The sequence below is a fragment of the Anguilla anguilla genome, chromosome 9 (assembly GCF_013347855.1).
Source record: "Anguilla anguilla isolate fAngAng1 chromosome 9, fAngAng1.pri, whole genome shotgun sequence".
Lineage (NCBI taxonomy): Eukaryota > Metazoa > Chordata > Actinopteri > Anguilliformes > Anguillidae > Anguilla > Anguilla anguilla.
In genome coordinates, this window is record NC_049209.1 from 9,143,817 (window position 1) to 9,160,974 (window position 17,158).

General features: G+C 40.8%; 1 protein-coding gene across 10 annotated transcripts in view; it reads right to left on the reverse strand.

Moving 5' to 3' along the window:
* Window positions 1–6,902: 6,902 nt before the first annotated feature.
* LOC118234919 (latent-transforming growth factor beta-binding protein 3-like) overlaps window positions 6,903–17,158 on the reverse strand; it is a 42,168-nt gene continuing 31,912 nt past the window's right edge. For 5 of the 10 annotated variants that reach the window (XM_035431792.1, XM_035431784.1, XM_035431788.1 and 2 more), the window contains 10 exons: window positions 15,762–15,935; window positions 15,387–15,470; window positions 14,479–14,607; window positions 13,859–13,996; window positions 13,562–13,702; window positions 12,323–12,451; window positions 10,715–10,876; window positions 9,995–10,084; window positions 9,425–9,556; window positions 6,903–8,710 (listed from right to left, as the gene is read on the reverse strand). In XM_035431792.1, the coding sequence (XP_035287683.1) occupies window positions 8,559–8,710; window positions 9,425–9,556; window positions 9,995–10,084; window positions 10,715–10,876; window positions 12,323–12,451; window positions 13,562–13,702; window positions 13,859–13,996; window positions 14,479–14,607; window positions 15,387–15,470; window positions 15,762–15,935 (1,331 nt within the window). In that variant the 3' untranslated portion in view covers window positions 6,903–8,558. The remainder of the gene's footprint in view (window positions 8,711–9,424; window positions 9,557–9,994; window positions 10,085–10,714; window positions 10,877–12,322; window positions 12,452–13,561; window positions 13,703–13,858; window positions 13,997–14,478; window positions 14,608–15,386; window positions 15,471–15,761; window positions 15,936–17,158) is intronic. The other 5 variants (XM_035431794.1, XM_035431789.1, XM_035431787.1 and 2 more) reach the window with 4 other exon arrangements.

Genomic DNA, 17,158 nt, shown 5'->3' on the forward strand with positions numbered 1-17,158 from the left:
CAATATTGACAATGTTAAGCCTGACATTTGAGGGTAGTTTGCATGACTTATTTATGCAACAGTCATTTGTGGCTTCACACCATGGTGACTGTTGTTGGAGATATGCCCTAAGGTGACATAAATTATTACAGGACAATGTTTTTCTTTTTTTTTTTGCATGAGGGTATGTTTCTCTGAATCTTTATTTCCAAGCTGCAGCACAATTACAGGTCTTGCAATGGTTTGCAATGTGACTTAATGTCTCTTCAAAGAGATGCTACTTACACCTCTGTGTCCTATTTGCAGCTTTTTTGGCAAGCGCTCTGGGTCTCGGATGCAGAAGCAAACTAACTGCTCAGCAACAGGAACGTGTGCCCCCTTTTCTGTCTGTAATCCCCCTCACCTCACGTTTCATGGCATGCGCCAAACAAAAAAATGCTTAACATGGTCATTACTCCCAATTACCACCACCCCCCTGCTTTTTTTAAAAAGATAAAAACAGTGTCTACCCAAAATCCAGCATGACAAAGAGAAAGAGCTGAGTGCAGGATATCAGGGCCCTACTGGCAGCCGGAGCCTGGCCCGCACTGTGCTTACACAGGCCTGCTTTCTGCAGATTGCAGCAATTTGCACTAAACCCCTTCTGTCTACTCACTATGGACAAGACCAACCAGCGGGGGTATGGAAGGGGCATCACTGGTGTCAGGGGGGGGTTGGGGTTGGGTGGAGATTGGATCCAAATTCCATTATATTCCCTGAACTAATGATTAAAAATGTACTACCCTAGGCCATACCCTTTTACTCAGCTCACTCTAAAACATGTATTCCCAGCATAATTGTGCATGGCTTTCGGTCCTATGTGCTTGTGTGTAAACCTGAGTGCAACTACTGTACACTCTATTTATTTTGTCTGTATATTTTACTTGTGCTTTCTTGAGTGTATGTTTTATGCAGCTGTTTTCTTTGTGTGTGATGTGTGTGTGTGTAGGGTGAAAATAAGCTCACCCTCAGGGCTGTAGCATTTGACCTTGGTATTAGGCCTCTCAGAAAGGGAGAGAAGGACAGAGAGAGAAAAGAAGAGCTCTAGAATCAGGAGATCAAACAGTTCTGTACAAGCTAGTGGCAACAGATGCACAGCCCACTACAGCAGTGCCTGACTGTAATTACCGAGTCACTGCTTGTTATCTCCCAGCTAGTGTCTCATTTCCCCAATCTCCTGCTCTGTGATGTGGAGAATATAAACACCCGGTTTGAGAGCTTGCCCAAAATAATTATTAGCTTGCCCAAAATACTGAGTATACACAATACTGCAGACCTGGACACCAAATTCAAAAGTTCAGTATGAATACATAGCATAATATAAATGTTAAATATTGCATTTGACAGGATATTAGATTATCAGTAGTATTCTCAGATTTTGCTGTTAGAAAGGAACATGAGAAAGTTTAACAAGTTTAACAAACAGGTCATTTTGTTCAGTTAGGAATGCAATTTTGTTCGAAATTCAATGTGATTGTATACACTCCTCTGTTTCCTCAGTTAAGCTGTTCTCTTCATTAACAACACTGTGGGTAAAATGCTCTTTAGTGTCAGTGTTGATTTTACCTTAATTTCCACCTGAATTCCACCAGTTGTGTCCTACCCAATGCGTATACAGTGTTGAAGGCCTGAGGGGAATTAATGCGCCTGAAATCCTTTCACCATTACGTTATACCTTTAAAGTGCTTGTCATAACTGTCAAGAAACTGTTTAGCATTACCAAGGTAGTTTATATACAATAATAGGACCAAAACGGTTCTAGACACAGGACAGGCATAGGACGATATAAATGACAGCCTAGGGTACCATCTGTCAGGAAGGGGTCCTGAATGGAGCTATAATGTTGGACTATATTGTAAGAGCAAGTGATAAAATATGAGAGATGTTTATGGTTTTAGAATCAATTTTAAAAATGCATATCTGTCCCTCGCTTTGGACTATGTTACACATTTCGCACGTGAACTTCGCCATTAATTAAAATGGGTTCCATTCAAGCACCTCCCGCATTAAGCAATGTCAGGGGACTGAATCAAGCAGTCCCCTGAAGCATAGCGAACAGGGGGACATGTCCCCCCAATACTGGAAACAGTTAAAGTTGCCATACCATGTAGCATTGTCAAACCAGCCCCTACCCAGTGTCAAACTCACAACTATGCCCCTGGAATCAAGGCAGTGTTGATACAATTGTGAGCTGTATTGTACATTTGAACCATATTCCACAAAACACCTGCATCCTGAGCATTACACGGCCTTTTAAGTGTGCTGCTTGCAGTGTCGGGTACATTTTGTAAAACAACCTAGAAGTGATGCAGGCCACCTGTGACCTACATAAATCAGAAGCGTTACAGTCACTGTATCATATGTCATAACAGAACCAGCCACTTTGTGTGGGTGTTTCTATTTTCCAGCCAATAGTAAACAAGTTGTACTTCAGTTGCTCCGGATGCTGCATGTGACATATCAAAAAGTAAAACAAAGATGCACCATGTGACATATCAAAAAGTAAATAAGATGCACCGTGTGACATATAAAAATTTTTTTTTTAAATGCACCATCTGAAATTACCGATCTTGAAAGAAAGAAGAGTAGAAAGAAAATGGAAAGAAACAGGGAAAGAAGGGGAAAGGGAGAGGCATAGGGGATTGGAAGCAAGAAAAGGTAAGAGAGAAGGAGGAAAAACAATAGCATTGTTGATTGCTGATTGATTTCAGTAACCACATTAACCTGGATTTTTTTTAAAAACTTCTTTCAGTTTGGATAAGAAAGGATTACGATCATATGCTTGGATAAGGTGACAAGCCACTAAAACCAGTGAGTTCTTGGTGCATTTTCTATTTCTGTTGAATGACTAATCTTGACTTCCTGGTAAAGCACAATGCTATTGCAATTTCTAATTCTCCTAACATGAAAGCAGTAAGGATTTCGCATTATCTGGGTTTTTGACTCAGAGTTCTGTGGCATCTCTCCTCACTCATTTAAGCCATCAGCTAAATAGAGACTAATAAGACCAATCATCAGAGCCCCCATTCCAGTATTCAATGGGTTATTCTTCTTTAGTCCGGGTGACCTACTAAAAGATATTTATATTTCTCTGACTTTTTTTGTTGAACCATCTCTCTGGGACAGCCTATTTCTGGCATTTTTTGATCTCTCTCTCTCTCTCTCTCTGTGTCTCTCTACACTGTAACTCACACACACACGCGCGTGCTGTCTCTCTCTCACTCCCTCTCTCTCTCTCTTCCCAAACGAGTTGCTCAAGGGCACCTTCCTGTTCCACATTGAACTTTGAGAATAATTAGATGAAAATGAAACCAGGACAGTGGGGAGAGAGGCAGCGAGTGAGGGGGCTCTGGAAGGAAACTTGACACAGTAAGATCTGTCAGAATAATGCAACGCATCTTACCCGATCCGTCTTGCTAATATAGATTTTCTGAGCTTTGTCAGGGGCCTAAGAAAAAGGAATAATGAGGAAGTGGAGTAATGCCATATGCTTTTTCTGTGCCATTTTTCTGAACACGGTGCCAAAAGAACTGGAAGTGACTTGCACGTAATCTGACTCAGACACAATCATTTAAAAATTACGCATATTCTTCTTTCTGAAAAGACCCTCATGGAAGACTGACTGCGGGCTGGGGGTGATAAACAAGTGAAAACTGAAGTCTACATTAATTTGATCACTACCTTTCCTGAAGCCCATCGCCTGACTGTAATTGAGACCTGTTAAGTTCTGTCGGTGTACACTTAAAAGAATCTGAAGAAGACGATGGATAGAATTATGCATAGATTCTTTGGCACAAGATGACTAGTTTTTGCCATACAGTTTAGTTATTGTACTGAATGTATTAAAAAAAAATGTGTGCCTCCACTTAGGTTGTCATATTGATTAAATCAATAAGGAAATTAAATATTGAATCCAAATCAATTTTATAATTCAATATAATTGACTTGTGATAACAACAAGCTTGCCTGCAAATGCCTACTTCAAATGTGTACAATTGTCAACTGAGTGCTACTTTTTACATGCTGTGACTGCACGATTACATTCACAGACAGATTCACAGAGGGGACATACAGTATGCTTGTCTCGAGTGGAAGAGCTGGTGTTTAATACCTTTAAATGAAACTTGTCTAGACCCGTGTGGTGCAATTGGAATGTTCACTGCCATTAGTTAAGAATAAAAAAAAATTGATTGAGATAATGACAATGAACTTTAAAGTCAGGAACTACAAAAGAACTTGAATGCAACTTGCAGATTATACATTTTATCATTAAGGCTTCTCTAATGTGTGTGTCATTAGTATCAGTGTGTGAGCAGTGTGTGGTAGGTGTGTGTCATTAGCATCAGTGTATGAGTAGTGTGTGTTAGGTGATGTGTGTCATTAGTATCAGTGTGTGAGTAGTGTGTAATAGGTGTGTGTCATTAGTATCAGTGTGTGAGCAGTGTATTCAGTGATGTGTGTGTCAGTAGTATCAGTGTATGAGCAGTGTATAATAGGTGATGTGTGTGTCATTAGTATGAGTGTGTGAGTAGTGCGTGTAATTAGTATCAGTGTATGAGTGGTGTATAATAGGTGATGTGTGTGTCACTAGTATCAGTGTGTGAGTAGTATGTATAATAGGTGCCAGTGTTCATGTACTGGAGTAGCAGAGGGCAGCTGCTGCAGGGCCCTTCAGTGTCGCTGGTCTGTCATTAATCTGGGTTCTGCAGCCTGTCCCACATAGTTTCCCACCTCTGGGCCGCATGGAGAGGAATCTGCCTGCTGCTCCTCCTCATTATCAGATTGCTCTAATTATATTTTAACAAGGTACAGTACCAGGCCTGAGGGGGCCTTAATCACTTTTATTTTTATAACAACAGAGCTCCTTAACTTTTTATTTTTGCCCCTGATTTAATGGAAGCCCTATTAAAATGGGAAGTTAAGACAGACAACTTGAAAGTGTGCGAGTACCCAGTTCTTTTAAAAAAAAACATTTTTAATGATCTTCTGTTAGTTTGTTGTTCGTGTAGCATCACGTAACCTGGGGTTAATTCTGTTCCTATGCATCTACGGACAGGCCATGATGTGCACACATGAAATGTATTATAAATGACATTTGTGCCCTTGGAAAGGCTTATACATCGTCCGTTGCATCTTAGTGGTAAAAAAGGTGCAGGGTGTATGCTTGTCCAGGCCGCGCTCACTTCCCTAACACCCTTTACCTCTTTTTCTCCAGCCACAGTGACGTTTCAGGCACCACACTGACACACAGACATCACTAAAGTGGACCGATAAGGTGCTGAGGAGGAATATGACCTTGGCTCGCAGTCTCATTTCACAACAGTACTGATCACTGGCAGCGTTAAGGCTGATTTATACTCTGACAACACAGTGTCAGCTGACAGAACATCTTACAACAAATGCCAAACAACATTTTGCATTTATAGACTGTTTCAAAGACCAAAACAATACCACTTTTGAATAGTTTGATCAGCCAATCCAAGTGAGAGTGGGAAGAAATGACTCATCTTTTTGGTGGATAATGGAACCCCACAGGGAAGTGTTTTTAGTCCCTTTGTATTTTCAAAGAATTATTTCTATCATTATTTGCTGATAATGGGACATTATGGAAGAGCGGAAAGAATGTCAATCATAATTTCATAAAATTACAAGAGGCTATAAACCACAGGACGTCCATAGAGGACACGGAGGACCGTCCTCCTCAAGAATTACAAGGGAAAAAACATATATCATCCATTTCTAAGCATCTAGGATACATAAAACCCCTATTGCCGAAGTTAAAGTCTCAACAGCGCCCTCTAGTGTGATGGAAAAATGTAGCAAGGAGGACACCGCTGTCTCGTCCTCCCCAAGCCCCAATAAGTGTCCATTCAAATATAATCCCATTACCACAGCTTCACCTCTATCTTTTACATTGCAAAAATGAAACTTACAGAGGACATCCTCCCTAACACCATTAGACAAATCCAGCCATTGAAATAAAAAAATACTGTACATCCAATTAAAGTAGATGGGAGGGATTGATCAAGTGTCACAATGTGTGCAAGCCATCATGTTCAGTTATAGAGTGCGAGGAGATTTTGTGAAAGATACAGAGAGACGTTTGTGATAAAATATAGTTGTGTAAATGTATAGATTTTTCGAATTACTTTTTAAATTGAGGGTAGTAGGGCGAAAAGGAGAGGTTGTTGGTGTTATTTTTGTTATTCATTTGGAGAGACCTGGACTAGGAAAGTATTTGACACTAGCTAATGTTATTACATTTTAACTGACAATCTAGCTAAGTTGGCTAGCTAATAACACTTTACTGGTCAGTGTTTTTGTTTTTTTTCATCCCATTACAGATTACTTTGAGAGTGGGAGACTACCCGATAGCCACCTGAAGCAACAGGAAGATATAACATTCAAATGTATTTTTATAGGCCATTATTGAAGAATTTAATATTAGTTAGTTTTCAAATCAAGAGCGAAGGTTTAATAGTGGAACAATTTGACAGCTTAGGAATTCAATTCTGTTTGGATCGTCAATTTCTGTTGGTCATATCTTTCATTGTGTTTTCCAAGTGTGAAATGTAGAACCTCTGGGGAGCAAATAAATTGGGATTTTAAGTTATACTGCCATCTAATGGACAAATCTATTACAGCATTTTTATATAGAATTTATGTTGTTGGTCCAGCTTACATATTTTATGGTCAGTCGCAAATACTTACATGGTACAGTATGTATGAGAAAGGGACTGGCTAGTGGATATTTTAAAAAGATATGTAGAATTGTGGAGTGGAAGACAAGCCCCGAATAGCATAACATGTTAAAGTGATGGATGTCACAGCAGTATCCTTCAAAATGGTTATTGAAGTTAAAAGGAAAACAAGTTCCCAGCTCACAAACTTCATTCATTTTTATTATTTTTTTTATCATCAAAGCTCCCTGCTACCTTGTCTTGGGGTCCGAAATCATGTTCCTGTTACACACAGCGGAAAAGCTTCCACAGTCTTTTGACAGCCGATCCATTTCTGTACGGATCAGTTATCAGCCATTTCTCTGAAGGTGGAATCTGTCGACTGATAATGTCTCCAGCCGAGCTGATCATTGCCTTGCATTCTGCACTTGATGAATTGAACTGGTTTTAATTCCTTGAGGCACCATTTTTTAAAATCATACTTTGACCTTGAAAAAATTTACACACGATGACCTTGAGTTAAATTTACATTCTAATTTTACCTGATGGATTTGGATTAGTGGTCCCAACTAAAAAGCCTAAAACTCAGGTACCTGAGAAACACCATGACCAAGCTTTGGACAACTGAACCAGATCCAGGAATTTCAACTTTTGGTCTCATATGCCACAAAGAGACAGCAGACCTTCTGGTCCATGATTGGTCCGCTCAAAACAGAGATATAAGGAGACCCAAAGCCAGAGGAAGACAATATACAGTGGAACTCCAGAGAGACAAACTCAAGAATTACAAGTGGAACAGAAAGTGCAAATCTAACTCTCAATTAAAACAATGAAATAATAATAATAATAATAATAATACAAATAACAATAATAATAAAAATAATAATATAATGAAAGACCAAAGACAAACAAAAATGTCTTCAAGATTTCTTTCCCATCTTCAGTTCAGATGATACCTTGTAATTTGGTTTCTGTGAAGTGCCAAGGTTTTCAAACAGCATGTGTGACATTGCTTCAAAAGTCAAGAACATACCACTCATTAATGTAGCAGAAAGGTAAAAACACGGGCATAAATCTCCCTCCCCTGGAAAAACGAGGCTTGACAGCAGACAAAAAGGATCCAAAAATGTGTAACAGAGGAAAGGGTGCGCCTGTCTACATTTCAGCTTAGCGTTGCTCCTCATCAGTTTACGACAAGGGTGAATCATTTGAGAAGAAATGACTACTTCTCCAAATCAAATTGCTAATTTAGATTTAAATGATAACTTTGCTTTGGAAAGAAGCCTGGGGGGGGGAGTAAAAAATCTCCCCAAGAAGTAAAAATAAACAGAGTCATCTATTATTACTGTTGGAGAGATGCCAAACCATCTGTCTTAAAAGACGAGGGAGAGAGTGGTGACAGTGCAGAGCAGGCATTGTGGGCTATGGGGAGTGAGCCAGCAGTGGTGTTTCCACTATCAGAAGTAGCGAGCATTATTAACACTGTGTTTCCAATGAAAACCTCATTGCAGAGAAGCCATAACTACAAACACAGCCACTGTAAGTGTGTCTGTATCAACACGTATCCACATCTAATCAGGGAAGAAATATGACAACAAAAAGTATTTGAGATAAAAAAATAAAAAAAACAATTTGAAGAAGCAAAGGAAAAAGGCAAACGTGCCATATCAGTTCAGTTCAAAACTAAAAATGACACGTCCTCAATTGTGGTCAAGTTCGTTTCACCCCGTGAAGCAGAAGAAGCAAAAAGAAAGAGCGAGACTGAGACCGGGCTGCTCGGCAGGGATGGTGAAGGGAGGCTGTGTGCTCGTGAGCATCTGTGATCCGGGGGCCCGCGGCGGGGGCGAGGAGGAGGCGCTGTTATCGGGTCTTCGTACGCACACACATGTTCGTCCGCCGCGCTGGAGCGAAGCCAAGTTTGCAGAGGCACTTGAAGGAGCCCATGGTGTTGACACAGCGGGCATTCTTACAGGAATTCACCCGGATGCCAGGTTCGCCGCACTCATCAATATCTGCCCAATGGGAGAGAGAAACAGAGAGAGAGAGAGAGACGGAGAGACCCAGAGATAGAGAGAGACAGAGTGAGAAAGAAAGAGGAAAAGGGAAATTCCATCTCACAAATGGAATTGTGAACGTCATGCCAAACATTATCAAGTATAAATGGAAAAAAATACTGTATTACCAGTGCTAGCTCAAGGGTCTAACAATAAATAATCTTACACTTGTGATTGGAAGTCATTTCTCTTAGATCCCGATTATAGTGCTGTAAGCGATACACCGTGAGCTGCTCATCTCATCAAACAAGCTGGTGCTCTCTTGACCTCAATAACACGTTTCACTGAGGAATGCAGAGTTCTTACCACTTCTTTTCATATAACATACTAAATCCGGTGGTCTGCTTGCAAAAGCTGCAGTTAAAAGTTTTACAAATTTACAAATATGCATTTGATGGCACATGCACTATACTAACACACTGTACTTTCAAAAATGCATGTTTGCAGCCTCTTTCAGAGACATGAATGCGTGATATTATGTCACTTGCATAATGGTGACCACTTTTAATTATCTGTGTTGGCACAAATAGCAAATTCTCAATTCTTGCTCTATGGATCAGAGAGCTCTGGTGCTGTCTTGCGAGGCCTCTATCGTAGAACAGAGGCATAATCTCGAGAGTAACGTTACATTGAAACTATAGCGACGTGTGGCAGGTTGTTACGGTAACACACCTACGCAGCGGGTGCGAGAGTGGTCCATCCGGAATCCTGGGTTACACTCGCACATGGTGCCCAGGTAGGACCGTACACAGCGGCCATTCGCACAGCTGCACTCATCTGAGTCTTCTTCTGAGCTGTCCCCTGCCAGAAACAGAAATGTCAATACTATACCTACTGTGTCTACTGTAGGAAAACAACTATTTATTTATTCATTTATTCTTCTATCTAGAGAAGCCTAAAAGATTATAAGGGTTTAACAGAATAAATACAATACATAATGACAAAAAGAAGAAAATAAATAAAGATCAGACACTGAGTTAAAAGAAAACCATAAAAACACAAATACTGCACAGCAAGTAGTATTATCAAGAGTAACCAACTGCATTCTACCTGACAGAAAGTTACCAAACAGCGATCAATATAAACAACATTATCTTGTCATGGTTGCCAAGCAATGATTCAGCATTCATAGTACATAATGCTAATGCTAACTTACTTATAGTGGTTAAAACATGACTGTGCTAGCTCATGGAACACTCTACAGAGATGAATTCCAGTACGGAATGGGCAGCAGACACTTGCCTGGATTGTAGTGGGCGAAAGCTGCCAAGGAATCGCCCTCACCGTCAGACTCTGTTTCCAAGTGCATCTGACACAGACGGTTGAAGATCGCTGAACAGACAAAGACGAAATTGTTTGATACTGTACGTGTTCAATGACATTAGACTGAGTCAAATTTTTAGCTAAAACAAATTCGGGTTCTTAACATTCTGCTGCTTTCATACTGCATTCACACCTTCTTCAAAACACAGATACAGAGTGAAAAATAAATTTGTGTTTGGAAACAGATGATGCAACACCTGCCCAACATAGTTCCCTCAGGGTTGTGACAATGAATTCAATGTGGAGTGAAAGTTAAGACTGTTTGTGAATTGAAAAACTCCCTTTACCCCTGCCATAGTATCACTGGGTCTGAAGAGAATAGCAGTTCAGAACTTGTGAGCAGTCTGATTTCATAGCATGGTCTTGACTCACTATGGTCATTAAAGATCACATGGTAAACTGGCAAAGAGTAAGTGTTCACGCAATATCTCAAGGCGGGTTCCAGTGCATCCCCAAGTATAACTGGCTTAAATCCCACCCTCTTCTCTTTGTTCTTGCGCAAAACAGCTGCTATGCATGACTGAGGTGGATGCTACCCATTGGTGGTGTTTGAGTCCTCAGTTCATGTATAGTTCTGTGAGATTACAAGAGGCACTACGTAAATGCAATATATTATCATTACTATTACTCTAGGCTCACCTGAGTTCCTTTCTGGACAGGTGCGACATTCAGGCCCCCAACCACGCCCGTAGTGGCAGCAGCACTGAGAGTATGTGACCACAATGTCCTTCCGGGGCATGGTGCAGATCAGGCCCTCATCTACCTCCAGGAAACACACGTCCCTGTGAGCAGCCGTGCGGTCTGAGAGAGAAAGCCACGGAGAGAGAAAGAAAGAAAGAAAGGGAAAGGGTTAGGATAAGGGAGAGAGAGAGAGAGCAAGTAAACATAAGGAGAAAGAGGAAGGGAGGGGTAGGGAGAAAGATGGCGTGGTCAGTGTGAGGAAGAGAGAGAATGGGAGGATTTGGGTAAGGGAGAAGGAAGGGGAGTGGGATGAGACAGAGAGAGGGAGAGATACAGTGTCAGGGTGAGTGAGAGAAGTAGATTACAGAGGCACAGTATAACCAACACCAAATGTGGCCTAAAGCATTAACCATAGTGTTAACTTAGGAATTCATTCAGAATTGACTTATACAATTCAATTCAATATTATTTAGCCATCGGGAGAGTTCAGATATCAGTCACATGAAGTATGAGGCAGGCATTACAGGAGCAACCCTTGTACATTATCAAAAATAAAGTGTTATTGAAGGCAAGAAATCTATTGAGCACCAGCTTGTTCAATGAGATGAGTGACTCACGGTGTAGTGCTTACAGCACTATAATCTGGCTTTAAGAGCAACAGCCTCCAGTCACAAGTGGAAGATTACCACTATACCCTTGAGCTAGCACTAGTATTACAGCTTTTTGCTTGTAAATCTCTTAGAACTTGTGAACATTTTAAATCCAATTTCTCACACAGCAGGCATACTGGCAGCATATAATAACAAAATTGAAAAGCAGTATCACACAAAATAAATTTGAACTAACATAATTTAACTAACTCATTCTCAGTCCTTTTTAAATACCTGCTACTAAAATAAGGCTGTGGTGTGTTTCATCCCATTCCTCTACTGGTGAGTAGCAACAAGTAGAGGCTGTGTGATGCCAAATATGAGGTTTCTGCCCTGTCAATGTTGCAATTGCTAAACCTTTGATGAAGGTTGTTCAATTAAGTTCTTTTGAAAATTCAAAATATTCTGACTTTCAACTTCCACTACAGCCTTTTTCCTGATTCCTCCACTTTTCACCAGGGATTCATAAAAATCTCTACAATCACGACGCAATGGCTTCCCTTTAGGAGTCCTGTACCGTGTACTGAAATTCAAGACACTCGGGATAAGAGAATCTGCCAAATGACGTAATGAAATGTATCCCACAGCCTATTCAGCTGTGGGATACTCGGCTATGCCCCCTGACTCTGACCTTACCGATGACACTGCCTATAAAAACAGTCAATCCCTGCCCTCCCACCCATGTTTATTTTTAAGTGAAGACAAATCAGAGCAAAGCAAAAGAAACAGACACACGAAATAGTTATCATATTTCAATTCTGAAGACAACACACAAGCCACACCTTTCTAACTGGTGGAGACACAAGGTCAGGATGAAGAATCTGTGTTGAGGAGGGGGTTACAGAAAGCAGAAGGACGACAGAAACGCAGACAAGCTTGGATTCAGACGAGCTCGGCTCCGATTGGTCGTACCCACCGTCGTAGACGCACTGCTTCAGAGCAGCGCTGAAGGTGAGAGGCTGAGCGCAGATACAGTGGAAGGAGCCAGGTGTGTTGACACACCTCCCGTTCTTACAGTACGAAGGGTCCTGGCACTCATTCACATCTGCAACGACCACAACACAAACAGATTTCAACGTAAACAGGCGCGGACGGGCTCCAGTTGCAATATAAATCACAGCTTAAATGATAATGTCTAAGGGCAAGTATCGAGGCAGGCATTGGGCAGTGTGTACTATTAGAAGACATCAGAGACACAGGAGTTATGGAGAGGCCTTTTAACAAAGGTTCATATTTACCAGGTGTGCATTCAATACAACAAACATTTGCATAAAGTTTAGTGTATACACGTAGAATAGACATATTAAATAAAATGCATAAAATAGTTATATAAGCAGAGTTCCTTTTGTAGAGTTTTCGCTATCCAAAAAGGCTATTAATTAGCATCCTTGCCCCAACCACCGCTGTTCTGACTAAGACATCGGAGAAAACACTGCAACTATGTTGGCATGCACATAAAACAGACCTTCCCTTGAAATTATGAAACATGCTCACAACTTTCTGCAGTGCTGCAGCTATTGAATGCACCCTGATAGTACTAAATGAAGCAGTCACAAGAAAGCATAAACAATAACTGTGATCTCCATACATTTGCCTACTTCATAAAAAAAATAGTTGGTATGTTATTCATTTGTTTTGCAGTGTAGCAAAACTGCCCGCAAAATACAAAAGGGTTGACAGAATAGTAATGTCATTTACTGTTACAAATACTGTATTTCAGTTAGGAGCCACTGAAATTCCCAAGTACTCAGCACCTATAAGTATTATAAGTATTCGTCTATCAAGTTGGTTAAATGTTTAAAACAATATTTCTTGGCCATCTCTGAAACCTGGCATGACTAATTCAATCATAAGACTTTTTAAAAATGATCCCTCAACAGCTTCTTTCTCACTTATGCAGCTCCTTCTGCTCATACACTGCTCTTATCATTTGTTAGATTTTTCATACTGCAAGTAACCTTTCTGGAAATTATATAATGTCAGAAATATCTTTGGGTAAATGTACCATCTAAGATCAATCTGACATGGCCAAGGACACATTATACCAGGGGAAAAGCTAAGAGTTAAGCCCATTCCCTGACCTCACCCACCTCCCCCCAAACAGTTCCCCTCCCTCCTCCTGTTCCTCCTGTATCCCATCCTGCATTCTGCTCACCTGCCTGTTCCTCTGGCGTGACACAGCTGTTGCGATCAGTGGCAAGGATAAAGGGTGGGGAGCAGATGCAGTAGAAGGACTCTGAGGTGTCCACACAGTGCCCGTTCTTACAGTTGGAGGGGTCCTGACACTCGTCCACACCTACAATGCAACTAATCTACTGTTATGGCCCTTACTCTGGTTATACATCATTGGAAGTGTTTGTTGTGACAGTATTCTTATGTGCCATGGATATTCTGCAATGCCAGCAACTTTTCAGGGGCTTGGTGAATGTTATAAGACAGCTAAAATACTTACCCGAGACAGTGGGGATCACACATTTCTTTTTGGAGGCATCGGGGGCCCAAGGGGAGTTGCATGAGCAGTAGAAGGACCCTCGGGTATTGATGCATCGCCCGTTGTCACACAGCGACTCATCGTGGCATTCGTCAACATCTGAGGGGGCAGAACAGCCTACAGTGAACAACTAGCCCTAACCAACATGGTGGGTGTGTGTGCGGGGGTGGGGGCTTGTAGGCACAAAACTTTGTTTCTGAATAAAAAACTAAACCTGCAACTTAAGCGTGAGTCAAAGTTAAATACAGGGGTTGATTGAATCCAGTTACATGTAACTGTAATTATAGTTTATTTTTTAAGAAGAAAGACTTAAAGCCATTTGATATCTTCAAAGTTCACACTCTGGGGGATATAACAGAAGTTTTTAAACAGGGATTAATAAAGCTGGATGTCTCTCAGTAGATAAAGGGGCTTAGGTTGAATTATTTCACACAGAAATTAGAAAGCATTCCTAAAGCAGTTCAGAGTGATCTAGGATCAGCTTTCCCCATCCATATCATAACCTCATCCATTATGATCCAAGATCAGCGTTTCCTACTCTAAGAAACTTTATGGAAATAGGCCCCAAGGCGCTGGATTACCGATGCACTCCAGCAGGTTGCTGTCGTAGTAGAAGCCCTGCTGGCAGTAGCACTCATATCCAGGCTGGGTGTTCATGCACCGGCCCTCCTTGCAGATCTCATTGGAAAAGAGCACGCACTCATCAATATCTGCACAGAGATGGAGAGACAAGCAGACGGACAAACAAGACAATTAATTCAAGGTGGTTGCCGAACTAACCATAATTTGTAAGCAATGTTAGAAACATTAAAATGTCACAAATATGTAAGTCATTACTGGAAATGCACTCCACATTACCATAATATTTGCCAAATCAAAATTCCAGAAAAACTGGTGGCATATCTGAATCCTAGTTGTGTTTGAGGCAATTTGAGACAATGGCATTCATGAAAAGAACCTATAGTCGCACTTTAGATAACAAGTATAGGTACTTAATTTGTATGTAAATATTCTATTGTTAAATTAATACGTGTCCAGATAACAGCTACATACCCTGACTCTCACTGACACATTGTTCCATAGCTAGTGTAATTACTTCATGGACTGTGGCAAGGGTTAATGGTAATGTGTATATACAGTGGTGGAGTTAGGTGTGGGCTTCAGCTGTTCAGATTAGCATACTGTAGTTATATAAAATGGAAAACTTACATTCTACAGTACCATGAAAAAGTATTTGCCCCCTTCCTGATTTCCTCTTTTATTCCATATTTGTCGTTAAATAATAATTTCAAAAACCACTCAGTATGACAAATATGCAATAAGCAGGAAATCAGGAAGGGGGCAAATACTTTTTCACAGCACTGTACCTTGGTAGATGAACAAAGAGGACTTGGATGACAGTTTAACAGAAAAGACCAACTATTATTTTTTTATGAGTATGAGTCATAGGAATTGTGAGTGTGAGAGAGAGAGAGAGAACTGCGCTTACCACGGTGAACTGCCAGGCCATACTCGGTTACACCTTCCTGGTGGTAAAACCCTTTCCCAATGGGACACAGAGAGTGGAACTCCACTGTCAGGACAAAGAGAGCAATCAGTCACCCATTCCATCGAGCAAGAAATCTATCAATAAATCAACCAATCAATCAAGTGCTCATTTTTTCAGTTAACCAATCATAGATAAAATAAATCCAGATAAAATCAATACATTTCATGGCTGATTCCAACTGAATCAGCCATATTTTAATGCAAGTCGTATATTTGCACAGACACCTTGACATGTAGCGTTCACATCTCTACCTTACTGCGCGTAGACATGCAGAGGAAATCAAGAGCTCACACAGACAGGAAGGGGGCTAGACACCTGAGTGGTAGACGGGACAGGGGTAAATTTCACAGTGGTCCCCCCAGCCCACGCCAATGGAGCAGCAGCACTCCTGCTTGGTAATGTTGGTGGCCAGCACACTGTCGCAGAACACCGTGTCATCCAGGTTCAGGTAGCACTCCTTCTTTTCGTCCACATACACCTCAATCTCTGCTGGGGGAGAGCGCAAATGGCCTCGCTTATTATAGGCCAATTATGGTCCATCAAATAATGCCCATTTCTCATTTGTGTCCATAAGAAATCATCTATAATCAATAACTGAAACAGACTAAGCATGGATAAAGCAGTCAAATGAAGAATGCATGCAGTTGATTGTTATGTAGTATCCTTCAGGTATCCTTAAAAATAAAGGTTTGGGTCAAATATAGGTTGGGTCACTGGGTAGCTCAGCTGTAGAGACACTGTTTTAGTGTATGGATGGGCCCCACAGTCCCCGGCTGTGGTTCAAAGCCCTGTGAAGTGTTGCAGGATTGGTTGCAGTATCACCCAGGAAGAGTGGGATTGCAGTGGATGGACAGTTTGCAGTCTACCTGTACAAGCTACTCATAGTGCGTCCTCTTCAGTTTGGGCTGTCTGCACTCTCCCAGACTGAGAGGGGGGCGCAGCTAAGAAAACTCACAGTAACTGCCCATTCCAAACTGGTATAAAATAGGGATTAAATTCTAAAAAGATATAATTTAATATACACTGCGATAAATGTGGTGACCACTTTCACGACCGCAATTACCTTGATTAGTATCAAATAAAAACTTTGAGCACTCTTGCGTGTACCGCCTTACTGTACCTGTTTATGGGACTGTTTTTATATCAGGCACATGAAGAGACACCTCAAGGATTGCACAACATAAATATGGCACTAGGACCTGTGGTTTAGATTATCCTATGGCCCAGAAATTTAATGATAAACAGGAAAATAATGATAGCTTATTGAAGGAGGAGAGCATTGAAGTTATTGAACAGTCAATTAGAGGTGGTGATCAGTTAAACTTTTACAGAAAGAAACTTGTTGGATTTTCAGATTTTACGCCTTGGTACATCCAGGCTTCAACAATGAAATTGATTTCAGACCGTTTTTATGATATACAATATTTGTTGTAAAATGATTATAGAACTGGATGTTTATGTAATCATGTTGAATGATGTAGCACTGGACCGGAGGTGTACTGTATGTAATTGATTGTAATTGACTGTGATGCGTTTATGTATATAAATGACGAGGTAGCCATGCCCTGAAGACGACCTTATGTTGTCGACATTGGTCGCCATTTTTATTTCTATTCCAATAAAGGTTTTTTTTTCATTTCTGTTCAATGCAAGAGTGCCTGACGTTTATACTTGTTATTTTTCATGTTCAGTTGCTGCAGTCTTATTCTTTA